The 16,718-nt window shown below is 40.6% G+C and overlaps 1 protein-coding gene across 19 annotated transcripts in view; it reads left to right on the top strand.

The window, feature by feature from the left end:
- The window catches only part of PTPRT (protein tyrosine phosphatase receptor type T), a 713,818-nt gene that overhangs the window by 293,712 nt on the left and 403,388 nt on the right, over positions 1–16,718 (top strand). For all 19 annotated transcript variants that reach the window (XM_060772259.2, XM_060772263.2, XM_060772261.2 and 16 more), the window contains exon 6: positions 545–719. In XM_060772259.2, coding sequence (XP_060628242.2) covers positions 545–719 — 175 coding nt within the window. The remainder of the gene's footprint in view (positions 1–544; positions 720–16,718) is intronic.

Below are 16,718 nucleotides of genomic sequence, written 5' to 3'. Positions count from 1 at the left end.
TATGTTTTATATGAATTGCTTTCACTTACTTGAGTGCAGGAACAATACATTAAAATTAAATATACATTTAAAGGAGGAGGAATATTAGGTCATATTTCAACAAAACTTTATTTAGATGAAAAATATGACCAGAATTCCCTTCTGAATGTATGTTGGTGAGAAATAGCATTGAACAGTTGACACCAATGAGAAATACGATGGAGCAGAACAGGACCCAATGTGCAATGACACCAATGTTCATTGGGACCAATGCAGAATAGGACTGATATGCAACATGACCCAATGCCCAATGGAGCTTGATGCACAATAGGACCAGTATAGAACAAAAGCAATGTGCCCTGAGACACTCTTGTCAGTATTTTGTTACACAATTTTGAAACTCACAAACAGGATTCCTTAGTTACATAACATGTTCTGGACAGAGAATTCCAGCCTATATATATATTGTGTAATAATGAAGATTTATAAACCTAAAGCATGATAGAATTATCTCCCATGACCCAATTTTATTTACTTTGTCCTCCCTCCTCTGTTTATCTTGCAGCAATGGAATGGCAGAGACACAGCTTTAATGGTCACCAGAGTAGTGAACCACAGACGTTTTTCTGCAACTGTCAGTGTAGCTGACACTTCCCAAAGGAGCATCAGTAAATATCGATGTGTCATCCGCTCAGATGGTGGATCAGGAGTTTCAAATTATGCAGAATTAATAGTGAAAGGTATGTGACAGCCTATAAAGTATGTATATATGTTGGGATCTTTTTAAATCTACACAAAACATAAAATATCATAGCCTTCTAAACTGACAGCAAACAGCATCTCCAAAATGACTAAAAAAAAAGACCTAACTGACATCCATTATTTTTTTCTTATCGGGGTCTCTCTTTGTCCTTGAATTTTATCCTCTAAATGTGATTAGAAAGTTATTTTATTAATTAGTACTTTAAGGGCTATCTTATTAATATACTGGTATATAATGTATTAGCTTTGGACACTATAGTATTCATAATATTAAGCCTTACTTTTGGTACAGAATAATTAGGCATTGAAATCCATGTTAATTGAATAAGAAACACAAAACATTTACATCATTTTAAGACACAGGCTACAGTTTTGCTATTTGCTGAATGACTGGGAGAACTGAGATCTCCTATGCCATCATCACCTCTTTTCAAACTGCTGACAGATAAATGGATTTCCACTAGGTTGTTTGTGCTGCTCTATACCTCCATGAAACCAATAGAACACTATTGTTATATATTGTACTCTGGAATCCAGAAAGGAGAGACTAAACAAGTTTATATTTTCAGAGTAGTAGTAGCTTCATCTCAGGTTAAAGTGATTCTTAGGGTGCTGTTTTTGACCTGGAAAGAGGTCCTATTGCTGTAGGCTTCTCTGTTGTTGATGCTTGCATTGCAGGCAAAGGCAAGGCAGTGTACCCTTTATTCCTGTAATAAAAATTGATTTGATTGCTTCACTGATTCTATAAAGGGCAAGGAATGAGGAATATTTGTAACAGGGAGTTGTTAAATATTAGTTCTATTATTGTTGGCTGTACCAACTTCTTGTGATGAGAGTTGCAGTTCAACAGCATACAGAGAACTATGTTGAGAAGGGTCTCATTTCTAAAAACACATTTAAGAATACTTAATAGAGGAGCCCCCCCAAGTGAAGTCATTCATTGTTAGCCTTTCTCCCACAATGGGACCATCTTTACTCTCTCAGTACTTTTCCACATCTCAGTTTGGCAGAAAGAGTGTGGGAAGTGAAAGGCACTTGGTTACAACTATCACCAGGTAAGCTTTAAGTGGCATTGCATTTTTAGATTTGACTGAACCCATCCAGGAAAACATTAACAATTTTGTACTATATAAAATGGAGGAATATTCACTATTGTAAGAGGCAAAAAGAGCAAAATCAAATTATAGGTAGTGGGGGCAAAGCACTGGCCACTGTTTAGAGGTGTTACTAAGCTGTCAGGGTGTAATGTGAACTGTAAATAATCATGAATTCAGCAGACAAGATGCTGATCAATTCAGTGCAGGAAATAAACAAAATGAAAGGTGGAGAAGTCATCATGGTAGGTAGTATAAGTAACTTAGATAAAAATTATGGGTGATGTAAGTATTGCTTTGCCAAGACTTTTTTAAAAATATCCTGCTCAGTGATCACATATATTTATGAGTATTTGGTAGATGGTTACTCTAATGAAGTGCTCATATCCCTTTGGAATTGGATGATTCAGTGGTTATGCAAAGGTCTGACTAATTTGGTAATGATAGTATCAAATTGGCAATGACATGCATGCAAGGAAGCTGAAATGAAAGGAAATTGGAACTGTTTAATTTCAAAGAGCTGTTTATTGCATTGCCTTAATGTGTTGGGATAGCCATTATGTTAATCTGTAGTTGAAGGCTAGTTGAATTGATTGACTGAATTGACTACCTAAACTTAAATCAAGGCAAAGTGAAGGACTTGACTACAGATATGTTGGTGCAAGTGAGGAAAAAAAACACTTTCATGTTTGATTGAAGTCCAACATCTTATCTGCAAAATTAGGTAATATTTCAAAAGAGAAATATAGGCTTTGGAGAACAAGTGTTGGCAGACAAATGCAGATGGTTCATAGATGTTGCAAAAACTTCAATACATATCCAATAAATTGCTACAACCAAACTCCAAAAAAGCATTAGTTGGACAACTAGGCAATATCCATCAAAAAAAAATCTGGCAATACAGAATTCACCATTCTTTAAACCTATCTAGAAGAATGCAAAGGTTCATTCTCTTCTCTGTTTTTTTTTTTTCTCAAAAGAACGTTACAGATAAGAAACTGGTGTTGCAGGTCGACAGTATGAGAATCTATGTCAACATAAAAATTGTAGGGTAAAATGTATGTCTGTGAGATTGACTCCTGCAATTCTTTGTATTGTGTCTATGTTTGTGTATCTGTATATGAGTGCCTGCATGCATATTTTATTAAGTTTATCGACAGCCTTCTACATTCACTGAAGTGAAGAGCACAGGATCTCAGCAAAAGTTAAAAACTGCAAAGAAAAGCACTTTTTTTACCCAAAAGAACACCTCTCCAGGAATGTTTAGGTCTTCCAGCACAATCCCATGGTCAACTTCTGCTGAACATGGGATCATATTGGAGGACATAAGATTCCTAGAGAGGTGTTCTCTCTAGAAACCTCTAGCATGACAGTAGGACATTGACCATTGAGTTACACTGGAGTACATAGAGACAACTTTTTATTTCAAATCCAGAAATAATCTAATACCAATGTGGCAGGATGACTGTGGTGTCTTCTTCCTGAAATGAGGAAATTTAACAAAATCTAGAGATAAATTTAACAGCTGCTGAGATTCAGAGAAACATTAGAAGATGGTATCTGATCACTAAAACACACCCCTGTTGTGGATAATAGAAGTTTCATGAAAACTTTTCACTGTGACCCAATGACCCCCAATTAAAAGAAGGTAAGTTGTCAGATCTGACTATTTAGTGTAGGTATAGATATAGATATCTCCCGATTGTCCACATTATCACTTGGGCTACAAGGGAAACAGAATATGTTCTGCCGGCATTGCTTTCCATACCAGTTAAATTCCATGAATGAGGATTTCTCCCCTGACCTGAGTGATATAACACTGTATTTTCTACTTTTAAAATAGTGGAATATGAATGTTTGGTCTGCTATGATAATTATTGTGGATTTCATTGATGTTTAATGAAGTTGCTCCATTTCACCTCTCTGCACAGATGGATGTGATCTTCTTGTGTAATTTGTCTACAAATACTTATTATTTCTGAAATAATTCACACAACTATGCAGGGTACCTCTGCTATTAACCAAGAAGAGAAGTAGACATTTTCCATTGCTCTCTTTTCCCTGCTGTAGGAAATATTGTAGCCTGGCACTCAGGTGTCCTGCTATTAAAGATTGGTAAATGAGGTGATAAGAGGTATGAAAAGTTGTTTTTATTGACTCATACAGATTATTATTTGCATTATGCTGAAAAGAACACTACCACAACCTCCTTAACCACAGTTCCAATGTGGCTGAAAAAGTCCTCTCACAAATTCTGTAGCAACAAACAAGGGATGAGCTTGCAGTACTGCTTAGTTTGGAGAAAGTCAGCAAACTTATCAGCCAATTAAAAAAAATAAAGCCAGTAATCTGATGGGATCCCTGTTGATATCTTTAAAGAGGGTTGACATGAGCTGATATAATAACTCCAGCAGTTCATTGGAAAAGTGTAACTGAGAAGAACCCAGAACACTTCAAGGATGCCACTATCACCACCCTTTTCAAAAACAGGAAAGAACAGACTGTGGAAACTATCGAGGTATCTCTCTTTCAACCTCCACTGGAAAAATCTTTGCAAGGATCTTTGCAAACCGCCTTCTACCTATCTCAGAAGACATCCCCCCTGAATGGCTTTTGCCCCTTCAGAGGAACAGTGGATATGATCTGCACTACACAACAGCTTGAACAGCTTGAATAAAAATGCAGGGAACAAAAACTAACTTTGTACATGTCATTCATTGACCTTGCAAAGGTATTCAACACCGTGAATTGCAATGCTCTGTGGACCATTCTCTTAAAAATTGGATACTCTGATAAATTTGTGAACATCCTGCAGCTCCTCAATGATGACGTGATGGCAACAGTCTTGGACAGCAATGGCTCCCACAGTAACCCATTTAAGGTGAAATCAGGTGTCAAACAGGGGTATGTCATTGCCCCAACTTTATTTTCCGTCTTAATTGCTATGATTCTGCACCTTGTTGATGGGAAGTTTCCCACTGATGTTGAAATTACCTATCAGATAGATGGTAAGCTATTTAACCTCTGCAAACTGAAAGCCAAAACCAAGGTCACAACAACGTCACCAGTATGCTGATCATAATGTAGTTCATGCTCATTCAGAGTAAGACCTCCAAGCCACTTTAAACACAGAAGCATATGAAATGCAGAAGCATATGAAAAGCTTGGTCTCTCACTGAACATCGAGAAAACCAAAGTGCTTTGCCAGCAGGTACCAGCCAATCCCTCTACAATGCTGAAAATTCAGCTTAATGGAGTAATGTTAGAAAACATTGACCATTTCTGCCACCTTGGCAGCCACCTCTCCACAAAAGTCAACATTGACACTGAAATATAACACCACCTGAACTCTGTGAATGCAGCATTTTTTTCCAAAGAAAGCAGAGAGTATTTGAGAACTGAGAGATTTGTCAGGATATTAATATAATAAATTTTCCAGTTTTCAGAAAGTAATGTTTTTTGTCAAAATCATTTCCACAAACTACTTTAAATTATCCACACACAAAATTGAAACCATGAAATACCATTACATCTGATTCTCCTCATGTTTTCCTATTCATTAATTTAGATTAAGTAAAAACAAGCTCAAAGCATCTAAGAGTGCAATAGCATGATATAAGGGAAATGAATCTACTTCTGAAATCTCACCCAAGTTTAAAGTTTTGTCCAATTGATCTGTCCCATCCAGCTATCCGTTCCAAATCATGACCTAAGCATTTGATAGATCATAGAAGGCAATCTCCATTTTCTCATTCTCAAAACCTCAGACTATAATCTGTCCTAATATTACCATAGGCTATCACTCATGGCCAGGTATGGTTGTCTTCCAAAGGTAGAGTCTTCACAGTGGGTCCTCAAGTGAATGTAAAGACCTATTCTGGATCAGTATATTATTTCATAGTGAGGACACAGATTTCCTTATGGAAGGCGGTCCTGAAAAACTTTCCTCTTGACATGTTTTCCCCTTTCACCCTCCATTTGTGCCTCTTTGAATTCCAGAGTACTGTTGGTAATAGCTGACCTCCAGATAGAACAATCTAGGGTAGGAGCTTCCCAGTTCTCAGTGTCTATGCCACCGTTTTTAAGGATAGCTTTAAGACCATCTTTACATCTCTCTTGATGTCCTCCAACATTCCGTTTGCCATTCTTTTTTTTTTTATAGATCTTTATTAGGTTTTATAGAATACATCGAAAGTGGGGGAATAATAAAAGAAGATAGAAAAGTGGGAAAAGTAAAGAGTTAAGAGATAAAAAGGGGTGGGGAAAAATGGGACCAAAAAAGTAACAAAAAAACAAAAACAAAAAAAAGGGATCCAAAAAAGTCCAAAAAAGTCCAAAAAAAGTCCGGAAAAAAAAAAAAGGGCGGGAGGACTCCCTTCTGATTCTGCTCAGATATCAACTTTCAGTCATATTTATGTGTGTATTTAAAAAAAAAATAGGCTGCAGGAACCCCGCTCATAAAAAGGAAAGAGTTGGGTTCCCCTTCCAGTCCTCCGTTGCACCTCGTGTTCTTTTATACAAGTTTATCCAAATATTCTTCAACCGATGACCAATTTGTCTCCTTTATTACTTTTCCTGTATTCTTTTTCAAAAGAAAAGTCAGTATGTCCATATCTTTCATTTCATTTATTTTGTTTTGCCATTGGGATTTTCCTGGAATGTCTTCCTGTTTCCACATCTTGGCGAAAACCATTCTTGCAGCTGTTGTTAAATATACAAACAGAATGTCCTCGTTAGAATCCAATTTAATCTCCTCATCTACTATTCCCAGCAAATAATATTCTGCTTTTCTTGGAAAATTCTTTTTAAAAATTTTTTGAATTTCATCGTGTATAACTCTCCAATATTTTTGAGATTTTTTGCAACTCCACCATAGGTGAAAGAAGGTCCCTTCATGTTCATTACATTTCCAACAATTCTTTGATACATTCTTATACATGCAGTTCAATTTTACTGGAGTTATGTACCACCTATGAAACATCTTTAACCAATTTTCCTTTAAATCCATCGCATAGGTGTACTTTAATTTTTTCTTCCATATTATTTCCCAGTCCGCCATCGCAATTGGTCTTTTAAAATTTTCAGCCCATTTAACCATGCATCCTTTAATTAATTCGGTCTCCGTTGACCATTCTAATAGTTTTTCATATAATTTAGTTATACATTTCGTGTCTGTTTTTAAGAATTTGTCCCAAAATACTTCTTTAATCTGAAATCCTTGTTTTAAATCCTGAGCGTATTGCTCCTTAATTTGCAAATAATGTAACCAGATGATTCTAGGAAAATTTTGGTTGACTTCTTGATGGGGTTTCAAAACCATTAAGTCCTTATTTAAGAGTTCTTTGTAAGTTGGCCAGGTCGTCCAGCCCAGTAATCTCCTTTGTTTGGCTTCCATAGGGGAGATCCAAAGAGGAGTTTTATTCTAAAACCGTTTGCCATTCTTGAGTTGAGAGTAGAGTAGCTGTTTTGGGACATGATGATCGGGCATTCATACAATGTGGCCAGTCCAGCGAAGTTGATGGCGGAGGATTGCCACTTCAGTGGTCTTTGCTTTTTCCAGAACACTGACATTTGTCCATCTGTCTTCCCAAGAGATTTGCAGGACTTAAGGATTTTTGTAGATGGATCATGTTTTGGAGGTATATAAAAGAGTTGGGACAACAATAGCTTTATAAATATGCTTATTGCTGATCCAAATTACTCTCTTTTTATGCCACTTGAGCATGATCCCATTTATCTCTGGCCTTGGGGAAATTATTTTTTGGATTACAAACCCTAGAATTCCTTGGATCACTGCTTCCTAAAGTGTGCGTCCTGAACTCAAATGAGATCACCATATATCCATATTGGGGTCATAAAAAATTGGTGACAGTGAAATGTTTGTGAATGCCACAAATTTACACAAATTTGTTAGCCAGAACACACAATGTTTACAGTGGACCCTGCAGAAATTGCTTCAATTGTATTCCACCAAAAGGAAAATGAGCCTGTTTAGCAAGCTTTACAAATGCTGATCTATTATCAGTCATACACACACACACACACACACACACACACACACATATATATATAACACACACACACATACATACATACACACACACACACACCTGGGGTCAGGTAACACTTTATTGTGTGGAAAAATATCGCGAATGGAAAAGGTTTAAGAAATCTTGCCATACATTACACGGGATTCTGGGAATTGTGGTCCAAACAGCAATCTTTCTAAGATTTGATAATTTTTGTGTGGATGTATTTTGCTCCAAATAAAATTTGTATTTAGAGAACCATCATGAAGTAGTGAGTTGAATGAGGACTGAGACCATGGGAGACCAGTGTCTGAGTTCTTGCTTAGCTTTGGAAAGTCACTAGATTACTTTCAATCTTATCAGAACGGCCAGGTGAAGCATACTACTTTGCCTGGCTTGTGATGAGGAAAGAGGGAGCAGTGGGGTGAATCTGTCACTCCGTGCACAGCTCCTTCTCATGACATGGGGAGAGTATCCCCTTTGCGGGGAGGCCTTTTGCTGGCTCCATTGGAATCAGCACAAAACAGGAAGCCTCTCGTGTTAGGGTGACAGTGTCCAGCAACACTTTCATTTCAGTTAGGTGTGGGGCCTATGCCAGAAGTCACATACCATTGTGTGATGTTTGGCATCAACCTTCATCCCCCAGACAGGGTGAAAGCAGATAGGGTGAAAGATGCTAATTTCACCCCATCTGATGAGGTCATTTGAGCAAGTTCATAATCTCTTTGCCTCAGATGATGGGAGTGACAAAATCTGCTGAGGAAATCTTACAAAGAACACAATTTTGTTCCCTTGCCTTAGGTTTACCATAAATTGGAAACACCGCTCCGAGAAAGAGGGTGGGGGGGGGGGGGGGGAGGAGGGTAGAAATATCGATAGACACATGTTGGAGATAAATGGGAATTTGGCAATGTTAAGAAAATTAAGATAATAATATTCCATTTGTATTATGAAATGGTTACTAAATTTGACATTATTCTATCTGTGTTTACAATAAAAAATAAGAAAAAAACTGAGCTATCATTTGTTCCTGTAATGAAAGTTTTTGTAGTTGTATTTAGTAGCATATATTTCATTTTGCTTCACCATCAGTTAAATTTGAATTACAAATATGTAACATTTCATATTCATGAAGTGGAGGAATTTCCTTAATATAAAAAAGTTTTACAGAAAATTGAAAGTACATTTATACACTGAACCCTGAACATAGCACATAGACGACGTGAATACTTTATTACTAATGTATTTTCAGAATACTAGTATTATGGACCATTATGATTAAGAGACTATGACTTCAGAGCTAGCAAAGCCACTTGAAGAAAAGCCTGGCTGACCAAGATATGAAGAACTTAGAAAGCTGCATTATACTCAGTGAGACCTCTACTTCTTCCAGCTCAGTATCATCTAGGTGCAGTTCAGCAGTTTTAATGAGAGCTATTGGAAGCTAAATAAAACTATTGCTCACCAAAATAAGAATTCTGCCCCAGTGATGTTTTTCTTTAGTCTCCAATGTACTTGTATTGCAGGAAGTGTGATAATGAAAATCATTCACACTTGGAATGCTTACATTTTCTGTGATCGAATTCCCTTGATAACTTTATTTGTTCCCTTTTCTTTGGATGCTGTATTTATAATGTTCAAGTGATGTTATAAATTGTTAGAATTCTGAGTACTGATGGGGAATTTTATAGGGAGATAATATAATAACTTTATTTTTATACCCCGCCAGCCATCTCCTCTAGGGGACTCGGGGCAGCTTACAAGGGACACGTCCAAAATTACAATTAAAACACATGTAAAACACTTAACCAATTAAAACATCAGATAAAAAAATAATAGCACAATTGAAAGCAATATAGAAACAATATGGCTGAAAAAAACATAGCTGAGGTTCAGATTCAATGAGTGCAATAAATTATTATTATGAGTGCAATAAATTATTATAGGAGTGCAGGAAAATGCAACTGGGCAGGAAATACTGTCAAATACTGAAATACTGTCATAACACATGTTAAGGTAGAACATATGCCAGTGTAAAATGCCGGCCGGTGTAAAGTGCGGAACTTCAAGTAGGGACAGGAAAGTTCCTGGTGAGCTGCTTAGTCAAAAGCGCACCAGAACATCCAGGTTTTTAGTTGACTATGAAAGGAGGACAAGGTGGGAGCCTGTCTGATCTCCCTAGGGAGGAAGTTCCAGAGCCGGGGGCCACCACCGAGAATGCTCTCTCCCTTGTCCCCATCAACCGTGCATGTGACGGCAGGAGGAGAGAGAGCAGTACCTCCCCAGAAGATCTCAAGGTACGCACTGGTTCATAGGGGAAGATGCGATCGCGAAGATAAGCAGGTCCCGAACCATTTAGGGCTTTATAGGTGATGACCTGCACCTTGAATTGGGAATGGAAACTTATTGGAAGCCAGTGGAGCTGTTTAAACAGGAGGCTTGACCACTCTCTGTAACCAGATCTCTGGACCAACTGCAGTTTCTGGGCCGTCTTCAAGGGCAACCCTAAGTAGAGTGCATTGCAGTAATCCAACCTAGAAGTGACTAGGTCATGGACCACCATGGCCAGATCAGATTTCATGAGGTACGGGCGTAGCTGGCACATGAGTTTTAACTGTGCAAAGGCCCTCCCAGCTACCGCTGTCAAAGCGGAGTCCAGGAGGATCCCCAAGCTGCGGACCTGTGTGCTCAGAGGGAGTGCAACCCCATCGAGCACAGGAAGCCACCCTATGCCCCAATCTGTCCCACAACTGGCCAGGAGGACCTCTGTTTTGTCAGGATTAAGCTTCAGCTTGTTAGCACTCATCCATCCCATCACAGCCATCAGGCACTGGTCTAGGACTCGAGGGACTTCCTTGGAATCTGGTGGAAAAGATTAATAGAATTGAATGTCATCTGTATAGAGATGGCACCGAACTCCAAAACTCCGGATGATCTCGCCCAGCCATTTTCATGTACATATTGAACAGCATGGGGGAAAGAATGGAACGTTGCGGAACCCCACAGGCTAATGGCCAGGGGTCCAAACAGGTGTCCCCCAGCTTCATCGACTGGGTACAGCCCTCAAGGAAGGAATGGAGCCACTGGAGCACAGTGCTCCCAAGACCCATCCCCGAGACCCGACCCAGAAGGATACCATGGTTGATGGTATCGAAAGCCGCTGAGATGTCCAAGAGAACCAACAAGGACACACTCCCCCTGTCAAGCTCTCTGTGGAGATCATCCACCAAGCCGACCAAAGCTGTCTCGGTGCCATGAATTATTTTAGGGGAGCAATACCCTCAACTCTACATTTCTCATAGTTGCACCCCTGCCTATCCTTAGTTGGAGATGCTAGGCATTGAAAATGGGAACAAGTAGTGTTTGCCATTAAGCTTCACCCCATTTCAATAAAAGAGATTACATTTAGTTTTGAGCCTCGATTCCTCTGCAGGTGAAGCATGTTGCTTTGCAAATGAACTACAGTTCACTAAGATAAGGATGCTAAATAGTGGAACTTTTAGAAATATGCAGCTGTTGTTGATGGGCTTTCTCTAAAGGTGTGGCATCTGCTGATACAAACATTGGACAATGAATAAAATTAAGCATATGAAGTCAGACAGAGTGATGTGAATATTTTGTATTAATATGACAGACATAACTAATTTTCTGAGTCAAAACATTTGGGCTTTCATCTTTGCTGGCAGTGTTCAACAGTGCAAATAGAATAGAGCTTGATTATGTTCAGTTGTGGTTTTTGTTTCAACAGAGCTATTCACCCCAAGCCAATTTTCTTTTCCCTACTTCTTTAATTCTGCAAATGAGGCTGTAAAATCTTGTTAAAAGAAAAGTGCTAGGGTGTTCTGTTTTTGGAAGTCAAGCTATTACTTAGGGCTGCCTCTCACAGCAGTCATGTTACTCCTATTTTTTGATAATGACTTTATTGTTACTTCTATGCTTTTCTTTAAAGGAACAGGATCACAAATAAATTCATTTTCATGCTAGTTTGAAAATGAAGAGTTATTCTGCCTTGAATTACATCCATGTCAAGGGTGTCATGAGTAAAATGGTATGTGTCATAAGAGAAACCCCTAATGCTTAGATCATATTGTTGGCCCTGAGTAGAGCAAAACTACTGAATCAACTGAACTGACCTATGTGCTGACTTGACAGTACAATGTCTCCTCCCTACTTTGCGGTTTGCTTTTAGGAGACTCGCTGTTTCACAAGTTTTTGCGTCCTGGCAACAATTCAGTGTGGAAGGGGATTTCACCCCCCCCCCCCTTGGGAGAGAGGCAGCCAATCATTAAAAAAAGAGAGAGGAGATACAAAGCAGTATATAAATCACGGCTGTATAGCCTTTTCTTTATCGTTAGCAAAAAAAAAAAAGGTGTGTGTGGTGCCTTTAAATCTCTCCTCACTTCTGCCTCACCCTTGGAATGCGATTATATATAATCTCTACTTGGTAGATTTTTCACTTTTCGTGGGTGGTCCTGGGACGTAACACCCATGATAAGTGAGGGAATGCTGTAACTGATTCAGTGGGTCTATTCTAGTTCAAACTAACACTTAGGATTCCAGACAAATTATGCTTCCTACACCTTAACATTTGTCATATCATCTTCCATGCTACGTAAGTTAGATTAACTGAAAACATAAATTTTGAAAAATGCTTTGCTGCCTGAGACAAAGCATGCATACCCTTACCATGGATGAAATTGCAATTTCAGATCTGTAGTTATAAGAAATTTAACTCATACTGTTATTCCCACCTGCCTGCTCTTTGGACAGGCTAAAAAATATGTAAGCCCCCCCCCCCCCCCAAAAAAAATAAATAAATAAAGAAGGGGAATGAATATATAGTGAGCTCTTGGTATCAGGTAGAGTTCAATTCCAGGACCCTTGGTGAAAACCAAAATCTATGAATGCTCAAATCCCATAGTAGTAATAGCAGTAGTAGTAGTAATACATTTGTTATCTGCCTGTCCTAATAGCTCAAGGTGGGATACGACAAAGACAAAACATATGAATATAAAAAGATACAATAAAATGCATAGATAGACAACAACACCCCATCACTCGCTTGTCGTCTCTGGTTGCTTCTGACATCCGCCGGGAAGTAGCAGCCAATGACATCCGCCGGGAAGTAGCAGCCAATAGTGAAAGGACCAAGGCAGAGACATCTCCAGCTCATCCCCTGTTTGGGTATCAGCCAGCACGTCAACGACTTAAATCAAGACATAGTTTTCTTAGAGCTACAGAGACACTCGCTGGAACACCCCAGCAAGCGAGAGTCCAAAAGTGGCAGACCCAAACCCAGCACCTCAATTCATGGGTGATACCAGATGAGAGACTCCCCCCTGGGCACTCAGAAGACTGGGCGACTTGGAAGGCGCTGAACAGATTGCGCTCTGGCACGACGAGATGCAGAGCCAATCTTAAGAAATGGGGCTACAGAGTGGAATCCTCGGCATGCAAGTGCGGAGAAGAACAAACCACTGTCCACCTGCTGCAATGCACCCTGAGCCCTGCCACATGCACGATGGAGGACCTTCTTGCAGCAACCCCAGAGGCACTCCAAGTGGCCAGATACTGGTCAAAGGACATTTAACCAAATACCAAATTTGCAAAATCTGTGTGGTTTTTTTTTCCCTTTCTTTTTTTTCTTTTTCTTTTTAATCTCTGTGTTTGTTTTGCTCTGTTAGAATTGTAATACAGTGGTTGCTGATGACACGATAAATAAATAAATATCACTCGCTTGTGGTGATGAAGCAAATGAGATGGAGACTAAGTGCATTTGGCAGAAGTCTTTAAATTAATTTTACCAAACATGGGCTAGAGCTTGTCTTAAGACCTATTCCGTGGTAGAGAGTGCAGCCAGGAAGGTGTTTTCAAATGCTTGCATTGCATCTGCAACAAATAGACCTAAGGAGTTATTACAAGTGATCAGGGAACTTCTCCACCCAAGCTCCCAGGAGAAGATGCATGACCACTTGGTGACTTGATGTGGCAATTTCGCCCGTTACTTTGCAGATAAAATCACTCGAATACTTCAGTTTTGGAGTAGTGCCAGAGTGGATGTATCTAAGACACCTGTCTGTTCCACCTTGTTGGATCCGTTTCAGTTTGTTTGGCCTGATGACATGGACAAGATTTTTGGAGCGTTGAGAGCAACCACCAGTGCTTTAGATCCTGGCTTATCAAACTTGCCAGTAAGGGATTGGCTGAGTGGTTCTCAAGGATTATTAACGCCTTGACGGAGCAGGAAAAAATACTATCTAGTTTGAAAAAGCAATCATAAAACCAATTCTAAAAAAGCTGTCCCTGGACTCCTCTATATTAAATTACTACCAGCCTTCTTCTAATCTCCTTTTTGGGGCAAGGTTCTGGAATGGGTGGTGGCCACCCTATGTCCCAGATTCTTGGATGAAACTGATTATCCAGGGATTCTTGGATGAGACTGATTATCTTGATCCATCGTAATCTGGCTTTAGGCCATCTTGTCTCCTGCATATGCCATCTTTGGATTTTTGGGGTGTGAGGTAGGGTGAATATTTTCCAGCCATGGATGGTGGAATCTATGAATGTAGAATATTTATTATTTATTTATTTATTTAATGCACTTATTGACCGCCATTCTCAGCCCGTTAGGGCGACTCATGGCGGTGTACAGATACACATAGAAGACAATTTACAAAAGAATATATAGACTATGCAACAATTACAGACAACACTAAAAGTCCGCTTCGTCTCTTAGTAGAATCATAGCCAGTCTCATATTCCTTGTTCCATTCCGATCTTCTTTGCCATATTGTTGTTGCACCTAATTGAATGCCCTCTCGAAAAGCCATGTCTTGAGGCTTTTTCGGAAGGACATGAGGGAGGGCGCCTGCCTGATGTCTGCAGGGAGAGTGTTCCACAGCCGGGGGGCCACCACCGAGAAGGCCCTCTCTCTCGTCCCCGCCAGACGTGCCTGTGAGGCAGGCGGGATCGAGAGAAGGGCCCCCCCAGATGATCTCAAGGTCCTCGTGGGCTCGTAGGCCAAGATGCGGTCCGAAAGGTATTTTGGGCCGGAACCGTTTAGGGCTTTGTAGGCCAAAACCAGCACCTTGAATTGGGTCCGGTAGCAAATCGGCAGCCAGTGGAGCTGGGACAACAAGGGCGTTGTGTGCTCCCTGCTACCTGCTCCGGTTAGTAACATGGCTGCCGCGCGCTGAACCAGCTGCAGCTTCCGGGCCGTCTTCAAGGGCAGCCCCACGTAGAGAGCGTTGCAGTAGTCAAGGCGGGATGTGACCAGAGCGTGTACCACCGTGGCCAAGTCCGACTTCCCGAGATACGGGCGCAGCTGGCGCACGAGCCGGAGCTGTGCAAATGCTCCCCTGGTCACCGCTGAAACCTGGGGATCCAGGCTCAACGATGAGTCCAGGGTCACACCCAAGCTGCGAACCTGCGCCTTCAAGGGGAGTGCGACCCCATCCAGCACAGGCTGTAACCCTATACCCCGTTCGGCCTTACGACTGACCAGGAGTACCTCTGTCTTGTCTGGATTTAGTTTCAGTTTGTTCGCCCTCATCCAGACCGTTACAGCGGCCAGGCACCGGTTCAGGACCTCGACAGCCTCCTTAGTAGCAGGTGGAAAGGAGTGACAGAGCTGGACATCATCTGCGTACAGATGACACCGCACCCCGAAACTCCGGATGATCTCACCCAGCGGCTTCATGTAGATATTAAACAGCATGGGGGACAGTATGGAACCCTGTGGCACCCCACAAGTCAAAGGCTGTGGAGCGGAACAGGAGTCCCCCAACAACACCTTCTGGGTGCGGCCCTCCAGGAATGACTGGAGCCACTGCAGAGCAATGCCTCCAAGACCCATTTCCGCAAGGCGCCCCAGAAGGATACCGTGGTCGACGGTATCGAAGGCCGCTGAGAGGTCCAGGAGATATGGATGGTTAACTATATATTTGTTGTATCTTTTAATATCCAGAAAAAAAGTATGTTCTTATGCACTAATTCATGACATTATAAATATCACATGAATGATATGGTTATATAATTGAAACTGCTGTAGTAGTCTTAGGATCAGTTTATTAAAACAGCTCCTGTCCTATATTGTTCATGTTGGATTGAACATTTCTATGATCTGATGTTGCTGTGAAATATTTGGGAAGCAACTGGCTTTGCACAGATTGCTAGCGTTGATTGGTTGGTGTCATGGATTGAGTCATCAGAAAATGTTTTTTGATCCAGACTTTCTTTTACTTACCTATCTCTTTGTCTTTAGTTCAGGCATGCTACACATTCAGTTATATTCCTATGACCTCATCACATGGGGCTTTTCCCCGGTCCTAGGATGCTGCCAAGATGCAACCAGGATGGAGCCTGATGGAGCCCATCAGACGAAGTAGGGACTGCGTTCTGGCTCCGTCTTGGCAGTGTGTTCAGAGGCTGCCCTGAGAACATGAGTGATTACCTGTATTCTCATTCAGAAAGCCTGAGACAGTGGGGTATGAAGCCAGGGCAGACTGAAATGCCATGTGATGGTAAGGGGCTGATGTGCTGCCCCGCGGTTTTCCCTGCTTCTCCATGGATTCCTCTGCTGTTCCCCAGCTTATGGACCTCTGTCCGATGCAGTCCTTAATCATTTCTTTGCAAGCCTTCAGCAGGAAATGTTGCAGTGTGTGTGTTTGAATGAAGTAGATGCAAAAAGCTGCAGGATTTCAGGTTATCTGTCCTTATCTCCTATTATTCAGTCTTGGATGAATGTTTTACTGCCCTTCGTTTTTGCCTGGAGCTAATGTGACACAATGGAACATGACATACAAATTGCTTGTTCCTGAATTATTTGTTTTCTTTGTTTTCATTCCTCCATAAT

Source organism: Anolis sagrei, chromosome 4 (assembly GCF_037176765.1).
Source record: "Anolis sagrei isolate rAnoSag1 chromosome 4, rAnoSag1.mat, whole genome shotgun sequence".
NCBI lineage: Eukaryota > Metazoa > Chordata > Lepidosauria > Squamata > Dactyloidae > Anolis > Anolis sagrei.
This window is presented reverse-complemented; position numbering and strand designations above follow the sequence as displayed.